The sequence below is a fragment of the Canis lupus genome, chromosome 25 (genome assembly GCF_003254725.2).
Source record: "Canis lupus dingo isolate Sandy chromosome 25, ASM325472v2, whole genome shotgun sequence".
Classification (NCBI taxonomy): domain Eukaryota; kingdom Metazoa; phylum Chordata; class Mammalia; order Carnivora; family Canidae; genus Canis; species Canis lupus.
Window position 1 is genome coordinate 36,948,897 of NC_064267.1, and position 17,665 is coordinate 36,966,561.

Genomic DNA, 17,665 nt, shown 5'->3' on the forward strand with positions numbered 1-17,665 from the left:
CATGAGGTCCTGGGAACGGAAGAAACCTAGTCTATTCCAGTGAGCAGATAGCCCCATATTAGCAGCCACTGTCTCACCTCTACTTCCACACATGGTCAGTGCTTTCAAAATAAGAGCAGTGCTTTGTCAGGTTTTATGCTAAATACATTGCTGATATAATCTTTTTTAATCCTCACATCACTGTGAAGGAGGAATGATTGTCTCTATTACAGAGATGATGACTAAAAAGGTTAAATAGCCATCTAAGGTTACATAGCCAAAAAATGTCAGAGCCAGGATATAGACTCAGATTTTCTGGACTCAAACCCCAAGCTCTAAACCATAACACTTTCTTTGAAGTTCATCCCTCATATATACTGATTGACTATACCAACAAGTAGCATTTTGTGAAGCACTTATTATATGCCAAGGACAATGTTAGCACACAGGGGATATAGATAAAAAGCCTCACACATGGTTCCTACCCTCTAGGGGCTCCACAAGCTAGTGGAGGAGAAAACACCAAAGGTCTCTTTCCCGGTCCATACCCACCACCCCCTCACCACCACCACCACAACCATGGGAGAAGAAGGAACAAAATTCCTGCTCTTTGTTAATATCCATTTTCCCAAACACCCAAGCTAAAACTTTGGTATGTCCTCATCTCCTTTATCACTTCTCACTTCCAGATTGTAAACCCAGTATATTCTCTACAGCCACTTCCTCAAGGTTGGCTCCTCATCACATCTCAGTTGGAACCAGCCTACTGCCTGATCTCTTGTGCCTTCTCTCCTTCCCTCAAGGTGCCACCAGAAGAAGCTTTCTCTGCCCAGAGCTGGTGGTATTTCTCTCTTGCTAAAAGACATGTTTCTCCATTGCCCACACAAGGCCAAGTAGATGCTTTATCTAGATATACAGGGCCCTTGACTATTTGGCTTCAACATTCCCCACCTCTACTCTCCCTCTCCCAAATACTTATATTCAGTGACTGAACACCGAATCCTGATTTTCTCCTATTTGTTATCCAACCACAGTCTATCTTATAAATTTTTAAATTTAAATTCAATTTAATTAACATATACTGTATTATTAGTTTCAGAGTTTCAGAATTCATTGATTCATCAGTTGCATTCAACACCCAGTGATCATTACTTCAAGTGCCCTTCCTAATGCCCCTCACCCAGTTACCCCATCCCCCCCAACCTCCCCTCCAGCAACCCTCAGTTTGTTCCCTATAGCTAAGAGGCTCTTATGGTTTGCCTCCCCCTCTGTTTTCCTCTTATTTTATTTTTCTTTCCCTTCCACTATGTCCATCTGTTTTGTTTCTTAAATTCCACATATGAGTGAAATCATATGTATTTGTCCTTCTCTGGCTGACTTATTTTGCTTAGCATAATATCCTCTAGTTCCATCCATGTCATTGCAAATGACAAGGTGTATATATATACATATATATATGTATATATATATTTATATATATATCCTTTGTCCATTCATCTGTCATTGGGCATCTGGGCTCTTTCCATAGCTTGGCTGTTGTGGACATTGCTGCTGTAAACATTGGGGTACATGTGCCCCTCAGAATCACTATGCTTGTATCCTTTGGATAAACACCTAGTAGTGCAATTGCTGGGTTGTAGGGTAGCTGTATTTTTTACTTTTTGAGGAGCCTCCATATTGCAACCACACTCTCTTTTATGATTCCTCAATGCTCTTCACTTATACTTCTTCTCTACCTGTCGTATCCACTTGACAAAGTCCTTGTGGCCATCTGAACTCATTGCACTGTAATCTGCACAGTACTTTGCAGGTTGAACCTTTATTGTTGAACTCTACTTTTTACCGTGGTCTAATTATTTGCATTCTACCACATGCATTTTCTCTACTAGAAAGTGAGCTCCGGGGAACCAGGTCTTCTTCATTTCTGAATCCTCAGAACCTCATGTGGAAGTTCATTAGGTAAATGGGGACACGTCACACAAATTAGGAATTTGTGCTTACTCCTGAAATCTGTACCTGTTTTGCTTTTCCAGTGGGAGCTCCTTTTGGAAGTGTGATGTATGTGTTTGTTGGGAGGTCTTCACCGTTCCTCATATTGGCTTTCCTAGCACTACTGGATGGAGGTAAGTCACCATAAGAGGTCACCTGGGTGGCTTAGTGGTTGAGCGTCTGCCTTTGGCTTGGGGCATGATCCCAGCGTCCCAGGATCGAGTCCCACGTTGGGCTTCCTGCGTGGAGCCTGCTTCTCCCTCTGCCTATGTCTCTGCCTCTCTCTCTTTGTGTCTCTCATGAATAAATAAATAAAATTTTTTAAAAAATAGGTCACCAGACAAACGATAGCTGAAGTCAGGTTGGGAATGCACTATGCTGAGTGTCCTGACATGCTCAAAAGATCCAGGACTGCCTTATTCTGGGAAAGAAGGAAGAAACTCAGGGAGTTAGACCTGTGCATGATAAGGTGATATCAATGTGCCTGTTATTGGAGCCTTCAACTAATCAGTAGACAAACTAAGCTGTCTCATTCTCTCCCATTTCCTTTCTTAGCACTCCAGCTGTGTATCCTACAGCCTTCCAAAGTCTCTCCTGAGGTAAGTAGACACTAAGCTCCATTGTCAAAGAATGTATAGAATGGCTATGTACTAAGACTTCTTGATTATCCCTGTCAAAGCATAAGAAGAAAAGTGAAGAGAATGGAGTCAAGGAAAGTAAAAACATACTTGGAATTCCAGATAGTGTCATATTTAGGGTAGCATCAGGGATGATGGGGGAGTCTGGCTTGATGTTGGACAAAGATGGAGGAAGGGCCTTTTGAAGAATCAAGGAAACATTACAAAATTTATATATATATAAACTCAGAACCAGGAGACAATGACAGTGGGACCTGTATGTTCATAGTCATAATACCTCAGAGCTAGAGAAGACCTTAGAGGATGTTTAGATAATCTCTCCCCCAAGAATATGTTTATAGACTATCATTCTATCATGGTTAAATGTCAGAGTTGGTATTTGTCTGACTCTAAGCCAAAGATGGCTCTGGGAAATCCATATCAAACCACAAAGAATGAAAGATAAGGAAATACAGAAAATAAGGGAAAGTTTGATCTAAAAACCTTGTTTTTACAGCCAAGTCAGACAGAAGTCTGGGTAACCTGGGAACCCATTATTTGCAGTTAGGATCTGGAAAGGGAGCAGCCTTGGAGGACTGAGCCCTTAACCTGTGGGGTCTGTGCTAACTCTAAATAGTCAGTGTCAGAATTGAATTACATTATAGGACACTCGGTGCCCACAGAGAACTGAAGAATTTCTTGGTGGAAAACCCCCCACATTTAGTACTAAAGTGTTGTGAGAGGAGAAATGATTTCCCTTTAATATCTTTCTGAATAGCTTTGACTTTGATGGTAGTGTTCTACGTATTCAAAAAATTCAATTATTATTTTTCTGGCTCTATGAAACACCACTGTGTCCATACCATATTTTATTCAATCCTCTATGTTTGAACATTTAGGTAGTTTCCATTTTTTTGCAGTTACAAATAGTGCTGTAATTAATAACCTTATGTATATGCATTTTTTATAACATTGGAGGTAATCTATAGAATAAATTCCTAGAAGTGGAATTGTTGGGCCAAAGGGCTAATTGGACTTCTTTATTTGTATTTTGTAATTTAGATCTATCTCTTTATTTTGAATTATATATTTAATTTGAATATTTCTGAATATTTAATCCACCCCTGTGAGTATGCAGAGAGGGTAATCATATCAAAACTATTAAATCTATTGCCAGATAGAATGTAGTTAGCACCACAGATTAGAGTACAGTCCTCAGGAAGTTTGAAAGAGGGAAAAGTTTCAGCTACTGAGTCAGGGAATACAGTGGAAAAGAAGGAGCCATTTAAGGCTGACTTTGAAGAATGGGTAGGAGTTGGACCTGTAGAGAGAAAGAAGGTAGTTTAGGCAAAATTAACCATGAACATAGTTTAGGCAAAAATAACCTGCTGGAATGCATGGGAAGAAGGCAAAGTGATTGAGTTTAACTGGAATAAAGATTTTCTGAGGGGAGAGGGAAATTAGAACTGAACATTTAGGCTTGCCTTCTAATCGAGATGTTCTGCTAGACTTGCCAATATAGCTCAAAATGGTCAGAATAAAGCCTTCAGAATGCTTGAGGAGACTTCTGAGTTAATACCTCTGTGCTCACCTTTGGGATTCAGCTCTCTACCTGTGGTTCTCCAAGGGCAAAGTTTAGTGCCAGCAAGATCTAGTGGCGAGACCCAAGACTGGAATCCAGATAGCCATTGTCCATTGCTGGCCTTGCTGACAATCTACTCTCATCTGGTTGATGATCATTTGAAAGCAGGAAGCATGTCTGGAATATGTTGTCCTGTTCTTTATTACTACCATGGTGTTTGCCTTGCACACAGGAGGTGCACTGCCCGGTGACTCTGTGACATTGGGCAAGTCACTTTATCTCCTTTGATTTGGGTGTATGGTCTCTTCAGTAAAGGAGTTGATATAGTCTCTAAGGTCCTGTCTGCATATTCTCACATTCTTTGACAATAGGAGAGATGTAAACTGTACAAATGGAAGTTTTTTTGTTGTCCATGTTCTCAGAGTGCCAGGGGGACTCCTCTCCTTACACTTCTCAAAGATCCTTATATCTTGGTGGCTGCAGGTAAGCTGGGAGAGTCTGGGCTTCTGGGCAGGTAAGCTGGGAGAGTCTGGGCTTCTGGGCAGGTAAGCTGGGAGAGTCTGGGCTTCTGGGTAGCCCTGATGGCTCACAGACCTGTCTCTCTAGGCTCCCTTTGCTTTGCTAACATGGGAGTGGCCATACTGGAGCCCACACTGCCCATCTGGATGATGCAGACCATGTGCTCACCCGAATGGCAGTTAGGTAAGTGACCGTGTTCCCCAACTTGGGCGTGGACGGAGGTGTGTACCATGAGCCCTTTCTCAAGTAATTGAGAAGCTCTGTGGGACCTGGGTCTTTGGAGTCACAGAGGCACATTGGGCTTCCTTTGTAGAATTATCTTCTCTGTCCACACCTGTAAATCAAACCTGAGTGGGCAGGTAATACCTCCAAGAAGCAGCCCAAGAAAGGCAGGGTGGAAGGGGTTGAGAGCAGCTATGGAATGGCAACATACCTCACTATGTGGTAGAATGATCAATAAATTTTTAGTCAAAATACCTAGGTTTTCATTTCAGCTCCATTGGCCATGCAAATTTGTGCAGCCATATCAATTTTCTTTTTTTTCAAGGATTTTTAAAATTTGAATTCAATTAGCCAACATATAGTACATCATTAATTTCAGATATAGTTCAATTTTCTAAGGATCAATTTTCTTATCTCTGAAAGGAACATCAGAATACTATCTAGTTCAAAAGGTCATTTGAGGAAATAAATGGCGTGATATGTGGAAATGCTTTGCACCTGTAGAATAGTAATATGTACCACCATTACCATCCATGCCTTTCTCTCTTCAACCACTCTTTTCCTAGATTGCCCTTTTGCTATCTTTTTTTTTTTTTTAACCTCTAACAAGGTGCTTATGGAGTATGTTATTCTGAGAGAAAGTCCTCCAGTCTCCCCTGCTTTATGGAGAGATGTCCTTGTGACTCATTTGAGTTTAGAGAGAAGGCTCTGGCCCTTCCCAGGAAGCCTGAGGAAAGAGGACAGAGAAGGCTATGAGCCATTCAGTCACTATTGAGAGAAGAGGCTTATGCGGCCAGAGGGGAAGTTGATAAGGACCTGATATGGCTCAGCATGCAATGAAAAGCATTAAATCTAATTTTTTTTTTAGGGGACAATTCTAAGCAAGTCTCCAAGCTGTACTCCTAGCCTCAAATTGAATTTTTCTGGGCTGCAACTGCGTCTGACCATGACAATTAATTGAGTTAGCTGGTGCTTGGTGCAGAAAAGAATCCTCTGCCCCAAGGCTCTGACAGCTCAGGCTTTTGGTACAGGTGGACAAACACAGCTCAGAACAACTCCTCCCCAGCCCTTCTTCAGGAGAGGATATTAAAAGCAAACTAGCCTTCAGTAACTGGTGAATTGTTGACTTTGGCTTTAATTATAGTTGTTATGACAATTTCTAGTGGGCAGCACTGTTCCTTCTAGGTACAGAAAAGCATAGAGAAGCTAGTGAAACCCAAAGAAACTCACTGGGCTGTTTCTACACAGTCCCTTATGCAGGTGAGGTTACAGTAGAAAGCCCTCAGGAGAGAAAGTCAGAACGCTGAAAAGGCTTTGTCTCCCACCATCCTTTACAACTTTCCTCAATGCTATCTGCATCTCTAAGTCTAGCTTCAAGAAGCTCTCACAGCACCTGGAGAGCTTGTTAAAACTCAGAGTGCTGGGCCTCACCCAGAATTTCAATAGAATCAAATTTACATTTTTTTAAGCTTCCCAGTGATGCTGATATGGTATCTGTGACCCCACTGAAAAATACGACTAAATGCAGACAACCTGTCACAGGTGTTTGAAGGAGAGGAGACAGTACTTTTGAGAGTGATTTGTAATCCGTGACTGTACTTTCTAAGTGACCCATTTTGTGCCCAATCCTGATCACATGATTGTGACTGTGGATGAGTTATTTAACCTCTTCAAACTCCACTGAAGAAATAGAGATGCTTTCAGGGTTGTTTTCAGGATTAAATAGAGCTATGTATTCTTTTTTCTTTTCTTTTCTTTTTTTTTTTTTTTTTTTTTGGCTTGAGCATTTTTTTATTCTGCATTTTGGGGCCTTGTTGCCCCTGAGCTATGTATCCTCAGGAGCACCAGAGTGTATTAGTCCATTAAGCATCTGACTCTTAATTTTGCCTCAGGCCATGATGTCAAGGTCTTGAGATCAGGCCCCCCATCAGGTTCCATGCTCATTGTGGAGTCTGTCACTCTCCCTCTGCTCCCCCCCCCACACACACACACTCTTTCTCTCAAATAAATAAATAAAATCTTTAAAAATACATAATGGGATTAGCACAGTGCATGGAATACAGGATATACTCCATAAATAAAAATTGTTACTATTTTCATCATTGTTTTTATTGAAATTATTTTATTTACTTTTAAGATTCTATTTATTTATTCATGAGAGACACACAGAGAGAGGCAGAGACATAGGAAGAGGGAGGAGAAGCAGGCTTCTTGCAGAGTGCCTGATGTGGGACTTGATCCTGGGATCCCGGGATCATGCCCTGAGTCAAACAAAGGCAGACGCTCAACCACTGAGCCACCCAGACGTCCCTTTATTGAAATTATTTTGACAGTCACAACTATGTGTAATTTCTTGCTCCTTGGGAGATATGCTGTGAAAAATATATGTTTGTTTGTAGACATATAATTTGAAATACCTATTTTCCACAAAATGCTACTGAAATGCAAGCTCTATCTCGGTCTTAAAGAACAAACAACAAGAGTTGAGGAAAATCTCATTTAGGAAATTTCCCATCATTTAAAACGATAGTAAAGAGATGTATCTAAGAAGCTAGTGCATTTCCTGGAGATGCCTATCTCCAGATCTCAGGTAAACAGTGGAGTAGTTATAGTTCTAAATTTTTAAAAGCAATTAAATGGGTACGGTTTGAAACAGATTGCAGCCCTGTACAAATAGACAAATACACTAAGATACGCTTAACTTCCACCCCATGGAAGAGAATATTAAAATCAAACAAGCTATCAACGAGTAACTGGTGAATTGTTGACTTTAGGTTTAATTATAATCATCACGGCAGTTTCTATTAGGCAGCACTGTTTCCTATAGGTACAGAAAGGCCTAGAGAGGCTGGTGAGATGAAGAAACTCACACTGCTGATTCTGTAAAGTACCTTACGTCAGTCAGAGACATCTGTGTGGTCACACTGCTGGTGTGGGTAGTGGAGACATGAAGTTGGAAGGAGAAGGCCTGGGTTCAAGTCCTGATCCTGTTACTCACTGGTTATGATGATAATAGTTAAGGCTGATGCTCAGAGGGCACTTATTCTGTGCCAGACACTGTGCAAAATGATTGGCATGCATTACCTCATTTAAGGCTCACAACGAGCCTATCTGGTAGGAATTATTATTATCCCCTTTTCTCAGAAATTTCTTAAACTGACCCAATTTCATATCTCCCCCCCTTAAAATCCTGGGCCTTGTGGAACCTCTTGTCATTGACAAGTGTCCCCATGTCCTCAGCCTCTTCTCTAAACACTCCCTTCATCTTCTTAGTCCTGAGAGTCGAATGTTTCCTGAAAACACTGTTTCCCAGCCATCTTGATGGAAATCTATGTTCTTCTAGACTTTGCTCCCTTTTGCTGCTTCTGAATCATTCCTTCTTCTTCTTCTTCTTCTTCTTCTTCTTCTTCTTCTTCTTCTTCTTCTTCTTCTTCAGGTTTTATTTATTTAAGTGAGAGAGAGTAAGCACAAGCAGGGGGAGGAGCAGAGGGAGAGGGAGAAGCAGATTCCCCTCTTAGTGGGGAGCCCAACTCCAGGCTTGATCTCAGGACCCTGGGATCATGACATGAGCTGAAGACAGAACCACCCAGGCAGACCAGAATCATCTCTTCTTAATTCTTCTTCAAAGACCCCAACTCCCTTGAAGATCATACCATTACATTGTACCCCTCCCCACCTCTCTTCATTGCAATCACTTATTGACTCATAGTTACTCCTTCTCATTCATTAAAGTTACCTGGATCATATTCTTTTCTCCTTTACTCCTGTCACCACTTTTGGTGGCTTCAATATCCAGGTGGATAACCCTACCAACATTTTGGTCTAGCCCTTAATCTACTTTCTTGCAATAATCTTTTACAATGATCTTTTTCTCCTCTCCACTTTAACCAATCAAACCTTTATAAAATTTTGACCTTGACATTAACTGTATTATCTCTTAAATTTCAACTCCAAGCAGTCCACTTATCAACTCACATATTCCCTGCTCAGATATCCTAATATCCCCATATCAACAAATTTGGGCCGCTCTGAGGTCACCAATCCATTGGCCTCAATTCTTTTTCTATTTCCAACCCCTCTCATGTCCTCTCTTCTTTATGTACTCAATTTGGATTCCATCATGATGTCACTCCTTTGAAAACATTGTTAATTCCTTTGCCCTACTCTCCCGCTGGGGTTGTCAGCTGGCAGAGCATTATTTCTGAATAAGCCAATCTGATCTCCCACTCCTTGCCTATGCATGAGTGGTGGATCGGGGCTGTGGGAAAACACACAATTGGGCTATCAGTTACACGTTATATTTATAGCTACAAATCTAAAGTAGGTCTTCACATTGCCCAACAATCTTCCTCTAAGTCTCCAATTATGTTCTCCTTCCTATTTTCTGAAATGACAATTTTATACTTGCCCACTCAAACCTCCTCCATACCCTCATCCCTTTATCTTCATCATTCTCAACTCCTAGTCATTGAGAAATCAGAAGCAATGAGATGGGAATGCACATGTACCGTCAATAAGTATACTCATTTTCCTGTGCTTGTACCTATATTCATTGCCTTCTTTTTATGGTTGAAGCATCTCAACTTCTTCAGAGGCCAAACTTCTTCCTCTCTTTCTCCTCCTCCCCTCTTCTTCCTCTCCCTCCTCCTCTTCCCCCTCCTTCTCCTTCCTCCTCCCTTCTTCTTCTTTTCTTCTTCTTCTTCTTCTTCTTCTTCTTCTTCTTCTTCTTCTTCTTCTTCTTCTTCTTCATTCAATCCCCTCTCAACTATTTCATTGGCTACTTCTTAACACCTTTGTTATCTTGTTTTCCTTTGCTAACTTTTAAAGGTAGGAATTCCTGAAGGCTCACAACTTGGATCTCTATTCTTCTCTCTCTGATGTTTCAGAGGTGATCCCAGCTCTTCTTATGGCTTTAAGAACCATATATAAACCAACAGTCAATCATTTGTATCTGTGCTTAGGATCTGTCCTTGGAAGTCTAGACTTGTACACTCACTGCCTGACATCTCCAATTGTATATCTAATATGCATTTCATGTTTTCCCCAAGCTCTTCCTCCATCTTCAGTCACCCAGTTAAGAAAAAAATGAGTAATACTTGTTTTCTCTCTTTGTCTCATTCCCAATATGCCCATACCCAATTCAACAGAAAATCCCACTGACTCTACCACCATAATAATACCTTTTACTTTATTTACTTCTTTCCATCATGACTTCTAAGATGAAACATTTCTTCCTGGCTTCTGCAAATAGTCTTCTGGCTTCTACTCTTGTCCTGTGAACCCTTCATCTAACCACAACCAGAAGACTTTAAAAATATATAAATTAAAATATGACATTCCTCTACAAAGTTTTCCATGGCACTTGGAATAAATTACAAATTCTAAATTCCAGGCCTACGCTTTCCATTACTTTTCACTTTGTTCATTGTGCTTCAGCTACACAGACTTTCTTTCTATTCCTATAACAGACAAATAGTTTGTTCTTTAAGGTCTTTGTATTTGCATTAGATGTTTTTGTTTGTTTCTGCTTGGAATGCTTTGTTTTGGTTATTTAGATCTCAGTTGAAATGCCATCTCAAAAAAGCCTTACCTGGCCCCTGAATGGAAGTTAGTTCTATTCCTGGTCATACTTGCATAATACAACATTAAATTCTTTTTCACAGAACTCATCATTTGTCAAAATTATCTTTTTCCTTCATTTGTTTACTGATTTATTGTCTGGCTCCCTCCCTTGGAATATAAACTCCCTGAAAGCTAAGATTTTGTCTAGTTTATTTACCCCAGCACACCTGGTACATAGTAAAAGCTCATTAAAAATACTGAATGAATGAATGAATGAATGAATGAATGAATGAGACTCAGAAAAAGTAAGTTACCCAAAGTCAGAGCTAAAAAGTAGCCACGCCACAGTTTGAATCCAGAACTGTGTGTCTTCAAAGCCTTTGCTTTAGAAAAAGCAATGTGACCAGTGCTTCAATTTATAAAATACTTTTATGAACGCTATTCAATTTCCTCCTCAATGTAAATTGGTATGATAGAATTATAGCTTTGTTGTTTGTCAGATATGGATATTAAAACTCAGAAAGATTTAGTAACTTATTCAAGATCATTACCAGGGCAATAGAAAGAAGGGTGAATAGCAAGGCAGGAATTTCACTCCCCCCCCCAAGGAAATATGTATTTCTTTCTGTAAGGCTGGTGATATTCTTATGCTGATAATCATAATGATTTTATACATGAGAATGGCTCATTAGGGTCATTCTTTAGGAAGTCTAAGTAGAGAGCTGGGAGTACATCATATTGAAGCTAAACAAAGCCCTGCCTCTGAGGAAAATGGAAGTGTAGAGCCCTATGCCAACTGTTCTGGGTTTGCACAAGGACCTCCAACACCTAAAACAAAGTGGTTTGGAATCCTTGAAGGTGACAAAGGGACTTCACTATCTTTTTTTTTTTTTTAAGATTTTATTTATTTATTTGATAGAGAAAGCACAAGCAGAGGGAGTGGCAGGCAGAAGGAGAGGGAGAAGCAGATTCCCCACGGAGCAAGGAGCTTGATGCAGGGCTCAATCCTAGGACCCTGGGATCATGACCTGAGCCCAAGGCAGATGCTTAATGAACTGAGCCACCCAGGTGCCCTGACTTCACTGTATTGTAGTAAATAAGGTGTTTTATAGTAAACTTGGCCTGTCCTCATCTTAGGACTGTGTCTTTCTACAGGTCTAGCTTTCTTGCCCGCCAGTGTGTCCTACCTCATAGGCACCAACATCTTTGGTGTATTGGCCAACAAGATGGGTCGGTATGTAGCCTGAGAATCTGTGGATAGTAATAGGAATGTAAGATGGGAGAGGCTTTTGAAATTGTTCTGCATCTAGCATAATGAACAACTTCTCTGAGGTTGAAACTTTAGGACACATGGATAAAAGCTGACTGCAAGGGAGGATAGGAGTGGGTAGGTGTTAAGGATGATATGGACAAAGGATAGCCCTGAGCTGGTTGTGAATATATGAGGGATAACCTTTACTTTTCAATATTTGTTATCTAGTTGAAGAGCTAAAATAACCCCACAGAGAATAGCTATGAAAAAGCTCAGTACTTTGGGGGCAGTGTCGTGAAACTGTGCTCCCTGGAGCCCTAGAGAGTTCTAAAGAGGTACATCAGAGGCCACCAAGTGCAAAGGGTTGAGGGCTAAAAGGTATGAGTCTGGATTCTGTTCTACTGCAGTGAGAACAGCCTCAATTTTATCTTTGAAGCTCAGCATACAGATTTTTAAAATCAGTTTAAAAACCTTGTAATAGGAAATAAGAAAAGGAAAAAGTTTGGTATTTTTTGTGGGTTTGAGATGCACTTCGTAGACCAGATAAAATACGAATAGGTGAGAGATAGTCTGAATTGGGAAACAGCATGAATTAAGTTTGAGGGTTACTTCCAAGGGGCAAGTATCTTCTGAGCAAGCTGATTCCTTTGCTAGAGGAATAAAGAATATGTCCCACTGTACTTCCTCTGCTTCTACTATGGAAAGTGATATAGAGACAGGCAAGGAGGAGAGCAAGGGAAGGGCTCACCTGGTTACAAACAGATCATGCAAAGATGTCTTCATCTTCTCACATCCTAAGGGGTTCCTGGAATTAGGGGTGGTAGGACTGGCTAGTGTGGTAGAGATGGGGTGGCAGGTGAAAGGGATGTCTCCCTTTAGCACTATTTGCTGATGGCTCTTTTCTTCCAGGTGGCTGTGCTCCCTGATTGGGATGATGGTAGTAGGCACCAGCTTGCTTTGTGTAAGTATAACAAGGTCTAGGTGAGGGAGAGAGAAAGAGAGGGAGCGGGGGAGAGAGACTCAAACATTTAAAGACCATTTTCCTTGAAAATGAACTGAAGGCTAACCTGGCAATGAATGACTGTTGGAAAAACCTTCTGCATAGGTAAGAATTTAGCTCTGGGAGAGATGCCACTAGGCATCCCATTAAAAAAGGTGGGGAAGGAGGAAAGGGCAATGGAGCAGCTATAGACAGAGGTATGAGGCCCTATATATGGGCACATGAAACAATTCATGTTGGTATATATTTATGAAGCTATCAAATTTGTTTATGACATAATTTACTTATCCCACCCTGACAGGACCCCATAAGCCACCAGGGGAACCATCATCTGAGAGGTAGTCTCCAATGCCAGAATGTTTCATAGAAAAAGAAAAAAAGAAGTCCTTTCCTATATTCAATAACCCCCTTCCAGCTCTCTCAGCCTTCATTTCTCCTCCCCGTAATGGGGACCATAAGCACCTTACCTCCTAGGCTTAAAGGTGATAAGACTAGAGCTGTAAAGCACGGAGTACAGTGTTCAAGAAAGGCTGGAGGTCTTGATCAGGAGCATGAGTTCCACATTGACTCCCAGCTTTACCACTTGCTGCCTGTGTGATTTTGAGCTAGATCTATCAGCTCTTTTTGTTTAGTATTTTCATCTGTGTAGAGAGGGTTCTGATAGCCTCTCATAGGGTTGTCCATAAAAACTGCAGCAATGTCTGGCACACAGTAAGCCCACTGTAAATCCTAACCCAAACTATTACTAAAATATAATTACCTTTTGAGGAATAATCCCTAAAATTATTAACCACTAACCTCTAGCCTCTGAGGAGTAAATGTGTTCGGGTAGCAGGTTTAGGTAACAGGTCCTCAGGGAGGCATGTAAGGAATCCACAAAAGAGGAAAGGAAGTCTTTCAGTGGAGGATTGGGAAGGTAAAAGAATGAGTTTCACAAGCTGATGCAGCACCCTAAGACATGCCACTTGCCCCTCTAGACTATAGGTAAATGGTTGTTGGTGTCTTTTGTCTTTTTGTTCCAGTAGCTACCAAATTAGGATTTAACTAAAACCTTTGAACATTGCTAGTAGAAAAGAGAGGAAACTCCATTCAGGGAAGAGTAAGGACAGAGTTTGTCTGGGAGGCGGGTTAAGGAAGGGGAAGAAGAATTCATGCAATAGAAGAGGACCATTAATATATATAATGGAGTCAAACCTGAGATTTATACTTCATCTTGCCACTTACTAGCTTTTTAACTTTGGATGGGGCATTTAACCCAAATGGCACCAATCTAGCTTTCATATCTTTAAAATAGAAGTAAAGGGTTTTTTAGCCTTTTTTTTTTTTACATTTTTTAAAATTTAAATTCAATTTGCCAACATATAGTATGATATCCAGTGCTCAAGGATTCTTCTTCATGAGGATATGTGAGAATCCAGATAGATAAAACATGTGGTATATAGCACATGGTTGATAATTGTATATCATGTGAAAACCCTTTGTTTTTGTGGTGACTCAGTTGGACTCCTAATGAACTCTTCCTCCTTTCCTGCTGCAGGTTCCTCTGGCTCACAATATATTTGGTCTCATTGGCCCCAATGCAGGGCTTGGCTTTTCCATAGGTAAGAGTACTTTTAAAGGAGACAAGAAGGGATGCCTTGGTGGCTCAGCGGTTGAGCGCCTGCCTTTGGCTCAAGGTGTGATCCTGGATTCCCAGGTTCAAGTCCCACATCAGGCTTCTTGCGTGCAGCCTGCTTCTCTGTCTGCCTGTGTCTCTGCCTTTCTCTCTTTCTCTCATGAATAAATAAATAAAATCTTAAAAAAAAAAAAAAAAGGCGACAACAAGCCCCTGAATTTTGGCTTTGGGTCAGATCATAAGAGGTATATGGAAAGGCAGAAGGAGGAAGAGGGTGGCTGACAAAGGTGTGGGCTCCTAACTCTTACCAGGAATAGGTGTTAGTGCTGAATGGGAGGATAGCAGGCAAAGAGAATAGACTAAAGGGAGGAGGGGAAGGAAGGGTGCCACAAAAAGGGAAGGGACTGGTGGTAGAGCTGACAGTGTTCTGTTTCCTTTGGCCACAGGCATGGTTGATTCTTCTGTGATGCCCATCATGGGACACTTGGTGGATCTGCGTCACACCTCAGTATATGGGAGTGTCTATGCCATAGCTGATGTGGCTTTTTGTATGGGCTTTGCTATAGGTATGTTGGCAGGGGAGAGAGCACCCAGGACCTGGTGTCCCATTTTCTCTTATCTACTGTTTACCAGCTGAAAGTAAACCCAGGAGGCTGATTCTCCCAAGGTTCCAAAGATATTTGACTTTGGGACATCCTTTGTGTCACCCATTGCCCCTTTCATGGTGTTTTCTGTGTGATCATGGGTAAATAAATATTGTGAATTTGGTTTTTTTCCTCACAGGCCCATCAACTGGGGGTGCCATTGTGCATGCCATTGGCTTCCCCTGGCTTATGGTCATCATTGGAGTCATCAACATCATCTATGCTCCTCTCTGCTACTACCTGAGAAGCCCCCCAGCTAAGAAGGAAAATCTTGTAAGGGGCTCTGATCATTGTTAAAAGAATAATAATCTATCTGTTTGTTTTTTCATCTCTTTCTCACTGCTTTTCATTGTATGCTATTTCCTCCCTCTTTGGATGTCTTTTTCCTTTACCATATTCTCTGATCCAATTTTCACCTTTATTTTTCATTTGTGCTCTTCCTTATTTTACCTTTTCTACATAATGACTTCACTTCTTATACTGGGTGGTTAAGAAGGGCCCTAAATAAGGGGAAAAAATGAGAAACTTATAAAGAGTTGGGGGCAGGGGCCATATTTTAGTTACCAGCAAAATGTGAGTTAACAAATTATCTCCCCAAGGTAGGCAAAGCTCTACTGGGCTCATTCATTCATTCATTCATTCATTCTTTTCCATTATCCTTACCAGGTCATCATTTAAGTATAAAATCCCAGGGAAGAGAACCATAACATGTGATTTTACTTAATAAGATACTTTCCTTTTATTGTAGCATGAGCACCCTAAATGGTTTGGGTAGCTTAGCAATGGACATAGGGGCTGGTACCACAGGGATGGTACCAGTTTCTGACGGCTCCCTGCTATAGCTTGCACTGCCACTGTTAGGATTCAGTTAAGGATATACCAGATATCTGTCTTGACTAGGATTGCTACACCTAGGTGCCTTGGGAGGCCTGTGCCTGTACATGAAGCAGAAAAAGAATCCTATGCTTGTTTCTTGAATCTTTCCTGAGCAACACTAGACTTGGATGAGCTAGCAAGGAAAGGGAACAGGGATACGCAGTATCCTGTAAAAGATACGCAGTAATTTGTCTTCCTGCATCTTGCTTCAGGCAATTCTGAGTGAGGACAGCGTCATGGAGACTCGGATGTACACAACGCAGAAGCCCAAAAGGAAATTTCCACTGAGGGAGGACAGCGAAGAGGAGCCTGGCAGTGAGGAGTAGTAGGAGAAGGTGGTCTCTGAGCCTTGTCACATGTGGATCCATGAGCCTTGAACTTCAGTGACCAAAATGACCACCACTTTCCCTGATCACTAAATCACTATGGGCTGCTCAATGGGTTTCACTTCTCTTTCCCCTGAGTATCTCCTTTCCTCCCTTCCCATAAATACCATTCCTTGATTCTCTCCTTACCTATGTATAGCTCTTCCTCTAAGCTTTGCTGCCTCCGGTGCCCATCTTTTATAGGAGATAGTGATACTTTTCCTAGGCTGTTGTAAGGCTGATTAAACTTGAGCTAGTGGGTTCTTCAAGGAGTGACTCATTCCATGGAAACAGCAGTGAGTACAATGTGACCCTGAAACCAGTGGGGTGACCGACAAACCTCATTTCATCTGTTGTTTGATTTTCTTTGGCACACTCCCAACAGACCATAAAGCTTTTGTTTTCTGTTCCTCCGTGTGGTCCTTCCTGAGTTTTCTCAGCTGAGTTGAGAAAGTATCCTCAATATTATCTTGCTGCCAGATTGCCAATTTGGGAAATTGTTTGCCTGGTTTTTAGAAGCTGAGTAGTTTTTCTGTGACTGAACCTATAGCTGTTAAAGTGATTTTGCCCTCTGCAAATGGAGGGCTGGGTTTATACCTTTCCTAAACTCCTGTGACTCTTAGAAATAAATGGAGAAGGACAGAAAAAAAAATTATTAACTCCAAGAATGTATTGAAGGAAGTTTAAAGCAACCACTCTGAAATCCATCCCCATAGTGGATTCCCTAAAACAGGGATTATGATGAGGAATTGTTCTCACTTGTTAGTGAATAAATTATACCTGATTCAGACACGGTCGATTAAATGCTCTCTCATAGCAAAAGAGAATATGCGGGCAAATATATAGGTACTCTGAATATTTTGATGTTTTATTACCTTTTAGGGACATTTATTAAATGTGGGGTTTCAAAGAGATGGGAGACATGGCACCCACTTTTAACCACTCATCTACTTGAGCAATCAGGATATACATGGCATAAATATGATCAATACTGCAAGTTAGCATACACTGTATGTTCAAGAACGAAGAGGCAGGGATGCTCATGGTCCGGATGGAGAATAATGGTGGAGATGGAGGCAGAGGTAAGAATGGAAAGACCCACAAATGCAGGCTGTGGGGATATCTGGATATCATATTGAGATGTTCAAACTTTACCCTGGAATTCTATCTGGCTTTGATCATTGCACTACTTTGCAGAATTTTGGTGGGCTCAGTGCAAGTATCAAATCACCAGAACACTTTCAAGCTGAACCTCAATGAATCCTTATCACTCAGACAATGGATATCTCATTTATGGATATGTTTTTAGAGGGTTAACGTTAACAAGGCTTACTTGATTTTCAAAACCAGATGTGTTTAGGTTGTCATTTAGCCAAGATGATATTTTTCTCAGAATTTGAAGAACCCGCGGGTAAAATTAGAAAATCCTTCGTCAAAATATGT

General features: G+C 41.0%; 1 protein-coding gene across 4 annotated transcripts in view; it reads left to right on the plus strand.

The window, feature by feature from the left end:
* The window catches only part of SLC18A1 (solute carrier family 18 member A1), a 45,096-nt gene extending 28,464 nt beyond the window's left edge, over positions 1-16,632 (plus strand). For all 4 annotated transcript variants that reach the window (XM_025463203.3, XM_025463204.3, XM_025463202.3 and 1 more), the window contains 10 exons: positions 2,013-2,102; positions 2,524-2,567; positions 4,590-4,650; positions 4,774-4,869; positions 11,626-11,704; positions 12,632-12,683; positions 14,260-14,323; positions 14,784-14,903; positions 15,121-15,254; positions 16,070-16,632. In XM_025463203.3, coding sequence (XP_025318988.1) covers positions 2,013-2,102; positions 2,524-2,567; positions 4,590-4,650; positions 4,774-4,869; positions 11,626-11,704; positions 12,632-12,683; positions 14,260-14,323; positions 14,784-14,903; positions 15,121-15,254; positions 16,070-16,183 — 854 coding nt within the window. In that variant the 3' untranslated portion in view covers positions 16,184-16,632. The remainder of the gene's footprint in view (positions 1-2,012; positions 2,103-2,523; positions 2,568-4,589; positions 4,651-4,773; positions 4,870-11,625; positions 11,705-12,631; positions 12,684-14,259; positions 14,324-14,783; positions 14,904-15,120; positions 15,255-16,069) is intronic.
* Positions 16,633-17,665: the final 1,033 nt, after the last annotated feature.